We start from the raw sequence: 13,101 nt of genomic DNA on the forward strand, positions 1-13,101 counted from the left end.
GATTGCATATGTAAAGTGTTGGTTTGGGTTCATCATGAACGGCCTCCTTGTTTGATCTTCATATATACCCTCACATTCAACATTCTTTTTATAGTAATTACATATACATAGCATGCGTATATGTGTGTTTGGGGAGAATGCATAGTGTTGACAAGGCAGAAGAGATTAGCTTGTCGTATATTTCGATACAAATAGCCTCTGAATAGAATCATCCTGTAGCCATTACGAAATAGAAACAAAGTGTGAAGTTTACAGAAAGTAAAATGACGCGAGATTGTGGTAGGCAATCAATTTTAAATAGCTAATCTGTAGTGCCAACGTTGCCATCACAATGTGATTGTGCATTTGCGAACAAGAGTTGACTATTTACAGTAACGGATATAAGATTATAGGCAGAGGAAACTTGTTTATTGAGTGAGTTTGGTGTGATTTATAGAGTAGAAGGATATCCTACCAATATATACCGAAGTTGCGCCTCTTATCTTTCCACCATCTCTCGAATATCTTTTGATGAATGACTTGTGATTATGGGTCTGAGTCTTTTATGATGCTTCATGTCTGTATGAATGAGAGCGGTTCATCTCTGGGTAAGACAGTATGCTTGAATCACCTCTAACTATTTGAAAGTATGCAAAACCAGCGAAATTTGGATGCATTTGAACCGTGTTTTCTCGAGATAGAGACCGTTTGAGATTGTAGGAATAGCACTAAACAAATGCTCTGAGCTGGCATTTACTTACTGGCACCTTTGCTCAACTTTTTGAGGACCAAAAAAAAACATGACCAAAAATCGACTCAAAACCATGAGGGGTACCTCATGGTTTTCATCGAAAATCAGACAATCGCGTTTTTGACCTCAAAAAAGAAGACTTTTACTCTAGCATATATTGAATCAAAATAGATCCAAAGCAACCCCTGACACCTTGTTTGTGAGACTTTGATATATAAAATCTCGACATTTTGACCAAAACCTTCATCTCTTACTCTCTAAAATTGCTTACTACTCTTATTCAAAACACCTCTTGTATTTATCACCATTGAATGCGCCTTGAAAAGTACACCAAGAAAGCTTAGAAAGGTATCAAATGATTATCGCACTTTTATAGTCGAATTTTACAAAATAAATTAATTGAGTCGAAAAACGCAAAATTTGACCAATCTAAAACATAGCAGGTTCAACGGAGATTTAACCAGCTCTGGCTGGCCAGCGAAATCCTTGCCAAAAGTGAGATCGCTTTCAATTCAGAAATATCATTTTATAAATTACCTTATCATACAATACTTGAGAATAACCCTTACCTAGAATAATGTATCCCAAAGTGTGGTTGATTGTACTCAAACGTGTAGAGAGTATAGCTCCGTTGGTTGAATATCGACTGGTCTGCAGATCCTAGGATTCTCTTGCTGACAGAGCCATATTTAGTAAAAAAAAAAAAAATCTACATTTAAAAAACGAGAAGGCCATTACCCAATCCTACAGTCATCTAGTCAAGAAGCCCCTGTTATGCTACTGCATCCAATCCATGTACCTTGACTGTAACGTTAATACAGACATGCTTCCCTCCTACAAGGACTTGTTTCAGGTGACATTTACTCCCAACGCCAAAGCTGTAGATGGCTCACTCGTGCAAGATACACTCAATTCTTGTACAAGTATAAATACCATGGATGCCATGCTAGGCCCTGTGATTTTGAACGAAACAGGCGCAACGGAGCACTATCTAAAAGTTGTAAAGAATATCGGGCAGGTAGCGTTCATTATGTGGAGTATGGAAGGTATGGAAATGCTCAAGAAAGTTGTTAAATCAGTGAAGAGCAAGCGCAATTATCTGTAGATATACAAGCCTGAGTTCTGGGGCAACCGCTTAACAAGTATTGATGCGGGAAGAGGCATTTCACAGGGATATGCAGAGCTTGACATTATGACTAACGACGACAATCTGCCGCGTATCTGTTTAAAATGATTGGTAATGTGGCCGAATTGGACATCAACGAACGTATGGTCCAACAGACAAAGTGCCGAAATCAAACCTTTAAGAGCTCCTGATAAACTCACCAGGCAATGAACAACTGAAACTCGCTGATGGCCACATCCAGCATCAGCCTGCCTTGATGAATGATTTGGTACTATAGTAGTTAAAGAAGATACACGGAACGTTTGCCAGCCCTGAGCAAAATTTCTCCTTTTCTTGAACGTCTTGCATTGGATACCTGCGTCCTCAATGTCAAATGCTATCCAAATCAACGTATATCAATGGGACCGCCGGAAAATCCAAGAGTGTATGTATGGTACAATAAAAAATAATAATTTGTTTATTGATTATGAAAATAAATGTAGATTTGATATGTGGTGGTTGTAATATGTGTGTATGTTGTTGTTGTTGTTGTTGCGTATATGTCAAATTAAGTCGGTTGCTATTGTTGCTGTATAATAATATAACTCTGCTTTTTTTTTTTTTGGTTTTGAATATGAGATTATGTACGAATGTCTTTGCTTGTTGCTGCCACATGGGTCACAGTGTTTGGATTGCTCACATCTTCCTCTGATGGATCACTCATTCTTCTCAGCAATAAATCCTGTGACATGCTTGATTCCATCATTGTGGTAGTTGTTGTGTTATCATGCGGGTGTCGAATAATATCCAGTGATTGCAGCACTTCTTGGTCTTCCTCCTCTTGCTCTTTGGATGCAGGCAAGCCTCTTTTGCTAAGGGTGTCATGTGTGGGTTTACGTCTAAAGTCGAGATAGTCTGGCTTCTTTTGGTTGAAGCATTGTTCCCATGTGTTTAATGCATTGAGGTTGGGCAACTGAATGTACATGTCAGACCATCCTTGACCATGGATCTTGAGGACATAATCCTCTAATTTGGCAGAGTAAACGGATGCTTGATGATAGGACATGACGGTGCCTTTCTTGGCGTATTTCTATCACTCGAGTTAGTCGACGTAAAAAAAAAAAAAAATCCCAGAAATAGACTTACAGAGAAATGAGAGAAATAGCCCAGCCAAGGAAATACCATAATATGATGCATTTCCCATTGAGACAAGAAGGGAAAATAGCGAAACACTTTTCTGATGGGCATCTCACCTTCATGGACCTCGATAAAGTTGCTGCTTCCGCCATTGTCTGTTGTGGTTGTGGTGCTGATGGCACTTGGTTTGCGTCTACGCAAACTGTTATCATCTTCATCTAACACGGGACCATCAGAAGCCAAGATTTGTTCCAAGCTCAGTAGCTCACTGATGCCACCTGTCTGATGGTGGTGATGTGACTCAGCATGATGGTTGTCATAGTAATTTGAGTTGGTGATATTGGATGCTTTCAAAAACGAAAATATGCTTTTGCGGTGTTGCTGTGAAGTGGCACTGTTGCTGGATTTTTCTTGCTGCATCTTGTCTAGCTCTTCTTTCCTCTCCTTCATCTTGAATCGATAGAACGCTTGTAATTTAGGCAGAAATAGAATGAGCAACGAGAAGCTGGTAGCCCATAATATGGAAATGACTTCAATATAGTATTTTGTGTAGAAATCAGCCAGGGGATTGACAATGACAGCAAATCCTACGAGGGCAGAAAATAGAATATTACTGCATGTCAAAGCGCGTGTTAGTGTTACACGTTGAATGTCCTCTGTGTCACCTACTTACTATACAGAGAGGCCCATTTGTTTACATTCACTGTATCGATTGTATTGCCTACCAGCAAATCGAGTCTTGTACGCCAGAAATGTAGCAAACAGCAATAAGCAGGCTGCATAAATGGTGGATAACACGAGGAATATGATCTTGTTGCTTCCCTGTGGTTCGCATGTCCAGTAATGGCTCGAAAAGGACACTTCAAACTTTGTTGGCACTGGTTTTGCTACAATCAATCCAACCACCAAAATCACCATTTCAATGCCCACCAGGCCAACTACCGTTTGAATCAGATGGTTGTCTGTAATGACATTTCTTGTAATGAATATGTTGTTAAAGATGCGATAGATGCGATAGTTTTTGGCAATCATATTTCTAGTCGATGTTTTTTTTTTTAGGGAGCCATGTTGTAAAACATCATACGATTGTGCAAAGTAACTTACCCTAAAACGAGCAGAAAGCCTAAGCTAAATGTTACAGGTGTGACAATACAAGAGGCTTGTGAGGGAATGCCGATCATCATAACCACAGAAATATAGGTTAAGATAAATCCAACTAATTCCAAGCAGCAAAAAAGGGGGCTATGTGTGATTCCATGAGTGAGAGGACAAAATGGCACCATTTCAAACACGCCTTATTTACCTAGAGGCCTTGAACACTTCATGCTTTCGATTGAACAGGACGATGAAGAAGCAAACGAGCGAAAAGAGGATACCAGCAGAGGACAGAGCCAAGATGGCATGTGAAATAGGAGAGCTAATGTCTGGATTCAGAGGCGCGCTTGGCGGTGAGTCAAGAGGGGGCTAGTTTAATGAACATGTAAGGAGATGTGGGCTATTATCATCCTTGATTTTTAATTTACAATACCTGATTTGTGCCATCAAAGAACATGGGCGATGCAGTAATATTAAGAACACCTCCAGTGCTTTTACCAACCACATTTTTGATGCCATGTTGCAAGTTATAAACCAAGTAATTCCTGGGGTGAGTTTTTTTTTTTTTTTTTTTTTTTTTTTGATTAGTTCAATGTGTATATGAAGGAGATATCGGATGCTTACCCTGTCGTGAGGTCTCCATTGGAATCATAGACCATTGGCCCTTCTGGACCCACGTAGCCAATGTTGAATGCGCTGGGTAACATTTCGTCACCCAGTTCACCAGTCGACAGCTTGTAGAGCTCGTCTGTTTTGTTTTTGCTATTGTTGATGAGTTTTCCAAAGCCTTCGGCCATAATCATCATGCATGAATATGCTAAACTATAGATTTGTAAGCGTGCGTTGTACATATAAGGAATAGTGTTTATAGGCGTACCCTTCATAGGACGATATGTTTCTATGGCCAGCATATGGATAGGCGTCTGGGTTCAGTAACGCCCATTGATCCAAAAAGTTATCAAAAGGAGGATAGCCGTTCAACGACAACCAATTATCAAACAAAAATAGGCCTTGATACTCGGTTGCAAAGTCAATTTGTTTCATCGTGTGGTTTCGATTGTAACTATCCACACCCGTCTGCAATTCTTTGGTGGTATCACCCATCATCAGCCAAACATAGTCTTTGCTAATGAGACCCAATGCATGTGCTTGCAACATGATTTGGCTCTGTGGAGATGCAGTTGCTGCGACCATGATGATGCGCGCGCCACCATTTGTGATGTTTTTCAGTGCATTGCTAATGTCGTCTGGTGCATTTCCTGCTGCAATGGCCTGGTACTGCAGAATATGAAGGTCCATTGTGCCTGCCTGAATCAGCGCTCGTTGGTAGAATTGCTGGCCCAGGGGATCGTCTGTGTACAGCACACCGAGTTTGTTCCAACCTTGCTTTGATGCAAAAGCCAGCATAACATCGGCGATAATGACTTGGGTGGGTATGGTCCTGAAAAAGTACTTGTACTGCGTCTTGTCAGAGAAAGCTACTGCGTTCGCTGTGAACGAGCACTGAGGGATTTCTAGAGTGGACGTCATGAGAGCACTCAGTGATGTCCAAGAGCTGGAGATATCGCCAATGACGCCAATGACACCTTGCTGAAGCAGCGTTACTGATGCATAGACTGCATTTGTTACAGACATTTGATCAAGTGATGCGTCAGGAAATGAGTCCTTTTCGATCAGTGTAATGTAGGCACCAGGAATCACTTGTCTACTGTTGATATCATTGACGGCCATTCGAATTGCCGAAGATCCGCTATTATTTTCGATTAATGCATAATTTACAGACATGGCTAATGTGATTTTACCCCCACACAATTTGAGCTGTTAGATTATCGTTCTTTTGAGTGAACGGAAGCAACACGCCAATCTACATGTGTGATGGTCAGTGCAAGTACCATTTTTTGTAGGCTGACAAACTGTACTTTTAATTCTGTCTTTCCTGTTGTGTTGTATCTGGGCGTAATGTAGACTGTGCTGTTATCTGTCTGATTGATGTTGCTGTACAAGTCATCGACCAGTAGCTTTCCAAAGGCCAGTGAATTATACAAAGAATCGCCCAGGACACTTTGCTGTGTCGTATTCATTATGCGAAGTGTGGCTATAAATACAATTTATTATCAATTTTATTAATGTCAAAAGTGAGTAGTAGTAGCAGCAGCAGCAAGCAGTAGCAAAAAGAAGAAAAAAAAGAAAAAAAGAAAAAAAAAAGAGATGAAAGAAAGAGGTAAATAATGAAATGAGAGAGATGTTGCAGGGTGAATAAGCTACTCGAAACAACAATAACAATAAAAAAAAGGGGTAAATATATATATATATATATATATATATTTATATTCAAGGAGAATATGGAATAAAAGGAGAGAGCAGAAGCAAAAGCATCGGTTTAACATGCGGTTTTCACTCTGTACTAATATTGGCCCGTGTGGTGGTCTAACCTTTCTAGCCATTCCTCTGGTATTGTGGGGATAATACTGCGTTCTCGCATGCTCTTTTCTCTTTCTATCGACATTTTCTGTTTGAGCTCAAAGTAGATGCTATCCGACAGACTCATGTCTTCTTTCGTGCCGATGGGCTCTGGCCTTTGATTGCTGTCCCATCTTGAATGCACCATATTGGTCGTTGTAGGCAGTGAAAATGGCAGCATGTACTTGGAATCCCGCTTTTCAACAATCATCTCTCTGCTGTGTGTCAACGCATCGTCATCCAAGCTCGCCATGGAGCATGCATCATCGTCCATGGCTGTGTCTGGTACACTTTGCACAGAAAGGCGATTGGCATTGGGCCTCCTCTTTCTTTGCTGTGACATGCTGTACATGAGTAAACTGCCCAGACTGGAGATGCTATTAGGTCTGCTATTACTCGTGTCCATGGATCGCTTCTCTTCTTGCTGCTGCTTCTCTGTTTGGACACTCTTGAGTGTGTCTTCCGCTATTTGCATGGTGTATTTCTCGATTTCTTCGGGTAATTTAGGCTCTGCGACTTCATAGCGATAGTTGAGCACCAGACGCTTCACTTGCATGGGGTTTAGCAAATCAAACGCCTTGACCGTATGGATGAAATCCATCAGATCGGCGAGTTGTGATACGCATTGCAGTAACTGAACAAGCTGAATGACGGGATTGAAATAGGCGCCTAATGAAGTGGGTAAATGATGCTCGCGCACCCATTCTTCAATGACTGTCAAATTCATGCGAATCTGGAGTGCTCTTGATCGACACAAATGCTTCTTGTTGAACAGTATTCGATTAAACACTTCACATGACAGGAAATGAAACAGCTGTGCCATGGCCTGAATCACTATCACTGGATGTACGTCGTATGATTGAAGCACATACAGGATAGATGTCATCAGTGATGTAATGGATTGGGGTGATAATGTAGCTCTTATTTGTTGTTGCTGTTGCTGTTGCTGTTGGGATGGTGGTAGTTGTGGTGATGGCGGTGATGACAAGGAATCCATGATACTGGTGTTGCCGAGAGACCGTCTATTGGGTGGAGAAGACCTGCTGCGACGAAAGAAGCGATGCCAGTCATCCGCAAATGCCACGACTTCAAGGCCATCTAGTTGCTCATATTCCACCATGGCAGGCTCTAATATACGGTCCATGCGTTTCTCCGAGTCAAGCACAAGCAGTGTATATGCTTCTGATATGAGTTCTGAAATCTCAAGTTGATGCTCTGCTGTTGCAACCACAAGACCAGCGTCCTTTTTCAAATAGTACAAGAATTGAGACAGATTGGCAATCCAAAAAGCCAGCGTATGGATGTCATTGCCATTGGACTATGGATTCATTGTTTAGTGATGAGCAAGAAACAGCGCTAGACATTTACCTTGACTACGGCGTCAATCTTTTGTACTGCCTTGGACAGTAGCTCATGCACCAGTTCTCTACTCGTAAAGTAATGAGCAAATCGTGCACACAAAAAGATGATGTTTGCAGGAACGTAGATTTCAGATCTTGACTTGATGGGCAGTTTTAAATTGGATATGGCTACGTTTAATATATGATCCACTTCTTCTTGAGCAAACACAAACATCTGGTCTGGAAGGCATTGATCCCAGCTAAACTTGTGTACAGATCGAAAGCTCTCTTCACAGTGCAACAGCTCCTTTTCAGTGTCCAGTGCTTTGGTAGGCGGTAAATGGGGCTGCTCTTGTTGCTGTTGTTGGTGCTGTGTCTCTGCAAACTTTGTCTGATTCAAGATGTTAATCATGTCTTGGTTCTCGAGATCCACAAGATCGTAAATTGTTCTTCCGCTGGCAGATTTGGTCTCTGATGAGGCGCTGTATTCCAACAAGGCTTGCACTATGTGATGGTGTCCATTGGTAGTTGCCCACATGAGAGCAGTCCATCCAACTGTTACGAGAGAATGTCAGTATAAACAGAAATTCATGCAAACTCAATAAGCTTACTCTTGTCCTGTACATCCACTTTGGCTCCTACTTGAAGCAAGTATTTGACAATGTCTAGTTTTCCAAAGCAACTTGCATAGATCAGTGGTGTTGAACCATCATTCTCTTCATCATCTGATGCATCCAGATTCAAATACGGACGTAGCCTTTCGTCCATGATAATCTGTCGTACGGTGTGAATGTCTCCATGCGAAGCAGCACGGCCCAGTATCTCACTCAATTTCTTTTCCTTCTTGTCGTTGGTGGGCAGGTCAAAGAACTCATCCAAAAGTATCAGGTACAAGGAAGAGAACTCGTCCTCCTGTGCAGCAGCATCTTCTTGCGTCAAAAGTGTCGAATTGGAGAAGGACGAACTTGTCGAAGACCACGAAAATGTGTTTTGGTTGTTTTTCCTCGTCGTTGCTGTTGTGTGTGTTGTAGTGGTAGTGGCGGTAGTTGCACAGCTCCTGTTGTCTTCTACGAGGTAATCATCTGTCATTTTCTGTGTGCAAAAGAGGGCGCGTATGTCTATATGAAAAAAGGCCAGTAAAAGAGAGAGAGAGAGAGAGAGAGAGAGAGAAAAAGAGAAAGAGATGGAATTCCAAGTGAAAAACTGTGATTAGCCAAGAAGGGGGGGAAGTATAGTAGGCCAAGTAAGGGGGCAAGAAAATAAAGGGAATAGCATTGATATTATTGCACTAAGGAGAGAAGCAAACATTACATGTTTATTGTAGCTCCATTTTCAATTCAAAATGTTGTAATTTGCGGAGAGCGCAGTGTGTGTGTGTGTGTGTGTAATGTAGGACCAAAGGGAGCGAGCATTTCATGCAAGCCTCAACATCTGTCAGAAAATAGATCATGGCTTGTTTATTAGTGAAATGTTCATTTACCCAAGCTATGGGGCCAATTTACCGATCATACCAGACGAATGCTCTCTTTCTCTCTCAAATCAGACGCATGCTAGTAATCAAAAGGCTTTGTTTTCTGGAAATGGCGTGAACATGAACACTCTCAAAGTGAGGCCAATTGCTGGATCACAAAATTGCAACGGCATTGTATGTGGATGGACAGCGCATCACAGCAAACGTGCTTGAGCATTCAACCCTCAAGCCAGCTTAAAGGGATGCTTCCCAAACTGAACCAGATGCTATCCCTGTATCGAAAAATGGAATATCTGATACATCTCTTGAAATAATGAGGTGGTTTTTCTCTCGAGAAAAAAAATTTTCCCGCCAAATCCAGCATATTTAAAAGAAACCTCTTTTTGTTTTTCTTGCTGTTTTTTGCTTTGCTTACACTACAACATGATACCACGCACACTGCAAAGACTATCGTGCCTTGCTAGTCGCTGTAGACCAGTTTTGAATCCTCGCCATACTGTGTCGACCCGCTCATTATGCCAATTTACTACACCCAAGCGACTGTTGACATCCAATGCCGTTTCATCCATGCAATGGCCTCAAAAGGCCAAGGTGCTCTCTCGTTTGACATGCAGCAGAGCTAGTTTGAGACACAAGTTCATGTCGTCCATGGCGGCATCTGCTCACAACACGGTGTCTTCATCCACCAAAGCCGTCGTTACACACACTAAGCCCATTGTCGCTTATTGGCTTTATTTCAATGCTGGCATGGTGTTTGCTATTGTTGTTGTAGGCGGTTTAACTCGTCTCACTGAGTCTGGTTTATCGATTGTTGAATGGAACGTCATCTCTGGCATGAAACCACCAAGGTCTGAACAGGAATGGAAAGATGAGTTTGAGAAATACAAACAATATCCAGAATACAAGCTGTAGGTTGAATGCGTGTGTGTGTATAACATGTTCCCCTGAAATGTACTCACCCCCCCCCCCTCTCTCTCTCTCTCTCTCTCTCTCTCTCTTTCTTGACAGTTTGAATCGTCATATGGAAATCGAGGATTTCAAAGGTATCTTTTACTGGGAATGGGGTCATCGTATGATTGGTCGCTTCATTGGCATGTCCATCCTCTTGCCTGGCATCTACTTTGCTCGTCGTGGCTACATGACCAAATCTGTTCAAAAGCAAGTCTTGTTCATTGCAAGTGTCATGGGTTTCCAAGGTTTTATGGGTTGGTTCATGGTCAAGTCTGGTTTGAATGAGGCCTTGATGAAGGAAGTGGGTGCTGTACCTCGTGTTAGTCAATACCGTCTCACGGCTCATCTCTGTACTGCATTCATCATTTATGCTGGTGCCATCTTCTCTGCTGCTGGTATCCTACGTAACGACAAGTTGGCCAAGGGCACCTACCCTAAACACGTTGCGGACATGATCAATAGCCCTGTCTTGAAACAATTGCGCAAATACTCTCACTGGCTGGGTGGTCTCATCTTCATTACTGTCCTGTCGGGTGGTATTGTAGCAGGTCTAGATGCTGGTTTAATCTACACTGAATACCCCAAGATGGGCGAAGGCTACATTCCTCCCAAGAACGAGCTCTGGAGCGACCATTATGTCAAGCCTCAGGATAAGGGTAAATGGCGCAACTTGTTGGAGAATCCAGTAACTGCTCAATTCGATCATCGTACATTAGCTGAATTCACGGCGTTGTGTACAACTGGCTTCTGGCTCTATTCTCGACGTTTGCCATTGCCTCCCAATGCGCGTGCTGCTTGTAACGCCATGATGCTTGCTGCTGCTACTCAAATTACCTTGGGCATCTGTACGCTTATCTACATGGTGCCCATTAGCTTGGGCGCTGCTCATCAGGCCGGTGCTTTGGCTTTATTGACTTCTAATTTTTGGGTTATTCATGCATTGCGTAAAGTTCCATTGTAGATGGCATTATTATAGCATGCTTATAGTCAGGCGACGGGCGCAATTTTCCGTGATATTGTATATTGAGACAAATGTATGAAAACGATTTAAATAAAAGATAAGCTATAGACTTCCATGAATGACACCCTCATTGATCACCTTTTGGATGTTGAGTTGAATACAATTCAGCACAGGGGCGGGAGCGATCAAAGATGAGATGATAGTAGTGAGCATTTTTAGTCAGCCAGCAGCGCCGCGGCCAAAATTAATTCAGACTCAGAAATTTCTTTCTTGCTCAAGATTGGACAGGTTCTATCCTTTTTTCGACTTGGTCAAACTATTCTACTCGATTCGACTATATAAACTGAAATGATCATCCAATGCTTCCTTAAGCTTTCTAAGGGTGCTTTTCAAGGCGCATCCAATGGTGCCAAGTACAAGGGGTGTTTTGAATAAAAGTATAGAGCAATTCACGAATATAAGAAATGAGGTTTTTGGCGAAAATGTTTAGATTTTACATATACATGTCTCGCAAACAAAGTTTCAGGAGCTGCGTTGGATTGGGAGAAACATTTTGATGTTAGATATACTATATTAAAAGTCTTCATTTTCGAGGTGAAAAACGCGATCATTTGATTTTTGGTATTTTTGATGAGGTATCCCTCATGGTTTTTTGGTCATGTTTTTCTGACCCAGAAAAAGTTGAGCAAAGAGATCAGAAATGAAGTACTACTAGATAAAAGCAATTGCTTGGTGCTACTCTGGCAGTCCCAAACAGCTTCTAGCATGAATAATCACTACTCGAATGCATCCAACCTTTGCCGCGTTTTGCATAATTTTCAGTATGAGAGGCAACGCTAATATTCTGTGGGCCCTTATATGAGCTATTCCCATGGAAACAGTTATGGAGCATCATCGTAGGAAAGTCAAATCCACAATTAGGAAGGGTCCTAGCGTCATAGCCATGGACTGATTGCTTGAAATATACTTGAAATAGTACATTTTTATTATAAAATATCAAGGCAATAAATGGAAACACTGTTGCCAAACGCAACCTACGAGTAATTCCCACCACTGATAAGATTGGCTTATATTGGTATGATACCAACATGGGCATGTAAATCAGTAATAAACTTACTCGTGTCATTGTAGTGAGGTATCATTTAGTACAATTTCAACAAGACTTGCCATGGTTATGTTTTGCGTGATCTCCTGTGCTTTGTCAGGCAATCCATTAACAGCAGAAAAATGGATGCTGTGAGCTATCGCTTGCTCGACGAGGTCTCTGATATTCTGGCTTTGTTTATCACCCTGTATACGTTTAGCAGCCCCTCAAAGTGGGCCTGATATCAAGCCTTTAGCATCCGCATAAGGCTGGGGCTGTTGGTCCTGAGTATGACGGGTGGAGAGCCTATTGCTGTTCAGACTTGAGATTGCTCTTTCAGGTACTTTCATGCTGAAGACGGAAGAAATGCATTTTATCATTTAAAAGGTGAAAGCTCAGGTAAGCCTATTTTGCAAATATCGTAATGGCATTTTGCTCCTGAAGAGCATTACCAAAGAGCCTTTAGTTTCCGCATTCTCGACGTATTTCATATCCTATTATTTGACATTGGCGTTGGCTCGACACTTAACTTTGGGTGTGTCAATATGCTGACCGCCCTACTCATTTGGTCTTTAAGAAAGAAAGAAAGACGGATGACAAGCAAGTGATGCCATGTTGTATAGTAGATCTTTCAAAGATCCTGTCACTGCTTACTGCGACCTAGCCATCGAGACATTTGTCAAGTCTGGCATGTCATGTCATGGGAAATAGAATCTTATCTGAAAACTCAAGAGAATTAGAGTGTAACAATTATACCCAACTGAAAC

General features: G+C 41.7%; 4 protein-coding genes across 4 annotated transcripts; 2 read left to right on the forward strand and 2 right to left on the reverse strand.

The window, feature by feature from the left end:
- Positions 1-2,475: 2,475 nt before the first annotated feature.
- ATC70_011711 (uncharacterized protein) lies at positions 2,476-6,148 on the reverse strand (the record flags this gene model as incomplete). The annotated part of the gene is made up of 10 exons (XM_064830897.1): positions 2,476-2,925; positions 2,982-3,585; positions 3,646-4,008; positions 4,077-4,214; positions 4,276-4,436; positions 4,501-4,612; positions 4,692-4,889; positions 4,945-5,817; positions 5,870-5,931; positions 5,987-6,148. 10 exons carry the CDS (start codon positions 6,146-6,148, stop codon positions 2,476-2,478), a joined length of 3,123 nt encoding a protein of 1,040 aa, XP_064683399.1.
- A 323-nt stretch (positions 6,149-6,471) lies between these two features.
- ATC70_011712 (uncharacterized protein) lies at positions 6,472-8,956 on the reverse strand (the record flags this gene model as incomplete). Its single annotated transcript, XM_064830898.1, has 3 exons — positions 6,472-7,845; positions 7,896-8,422; positions 8,479-8,956. 3 exons carry the CDS (start codon positions 8,954-8,956, stop codon positions 6,472-6,474), a joined length of 2,379 nt encoding a protein of 792 aa, XP_064683400.1.
- An 805-nt stretch (positions 8,957-9,761) lies between these two features.
- Positions 9,762-10,250, forward strand: ATC70_011713 (uncharacterized protein; the record flags this gene model as incomplete). The annotated part of the gene is made up of 1 exon (XM_064830899.1): positions 9,762-10,250. One exon carries the CDS (start codon positions 9,762-9,764, stop codon positions 10,248-10,250), a length of 489 nt encoding a protein of 162 aa, XP_064683401.1.
- A 109-nt stretch (positions 10,251-10,359) lies between these two features.
- ATC70_011714 (uncharacterized protein) lies at positions 10,360-11,250 on the forward strand (the record flags this gene model as incomplete). Its single annotated transcript, XM_064830900.1, has 1 exon — positions 10,360-11,250. One exon carries the CDS (start codon positions 10,360-10,362, stop codon positions 11,248-11,250), a length of 891 nt encoding a protein of 296 aa, XP_064683402.1.
- Between the last annotated feature and the right edge of the window lie 1,851 nt (positions 11,251-13,101).

The sequence above is a fragment of the Mucor velutinosus genome, assembly GCF_035048745.1.
Source record: "Mucor velutinosus strain NIH1002 chromosome Unknown tig00001564, whole genome shotgun sequence".
Lineage (NCBI taxonomy): Eukaryota > Fungi > Mucoromycota > Mucoromycetes > Mucorales > Mucoraceae > Mucor > Mucor velutinosus.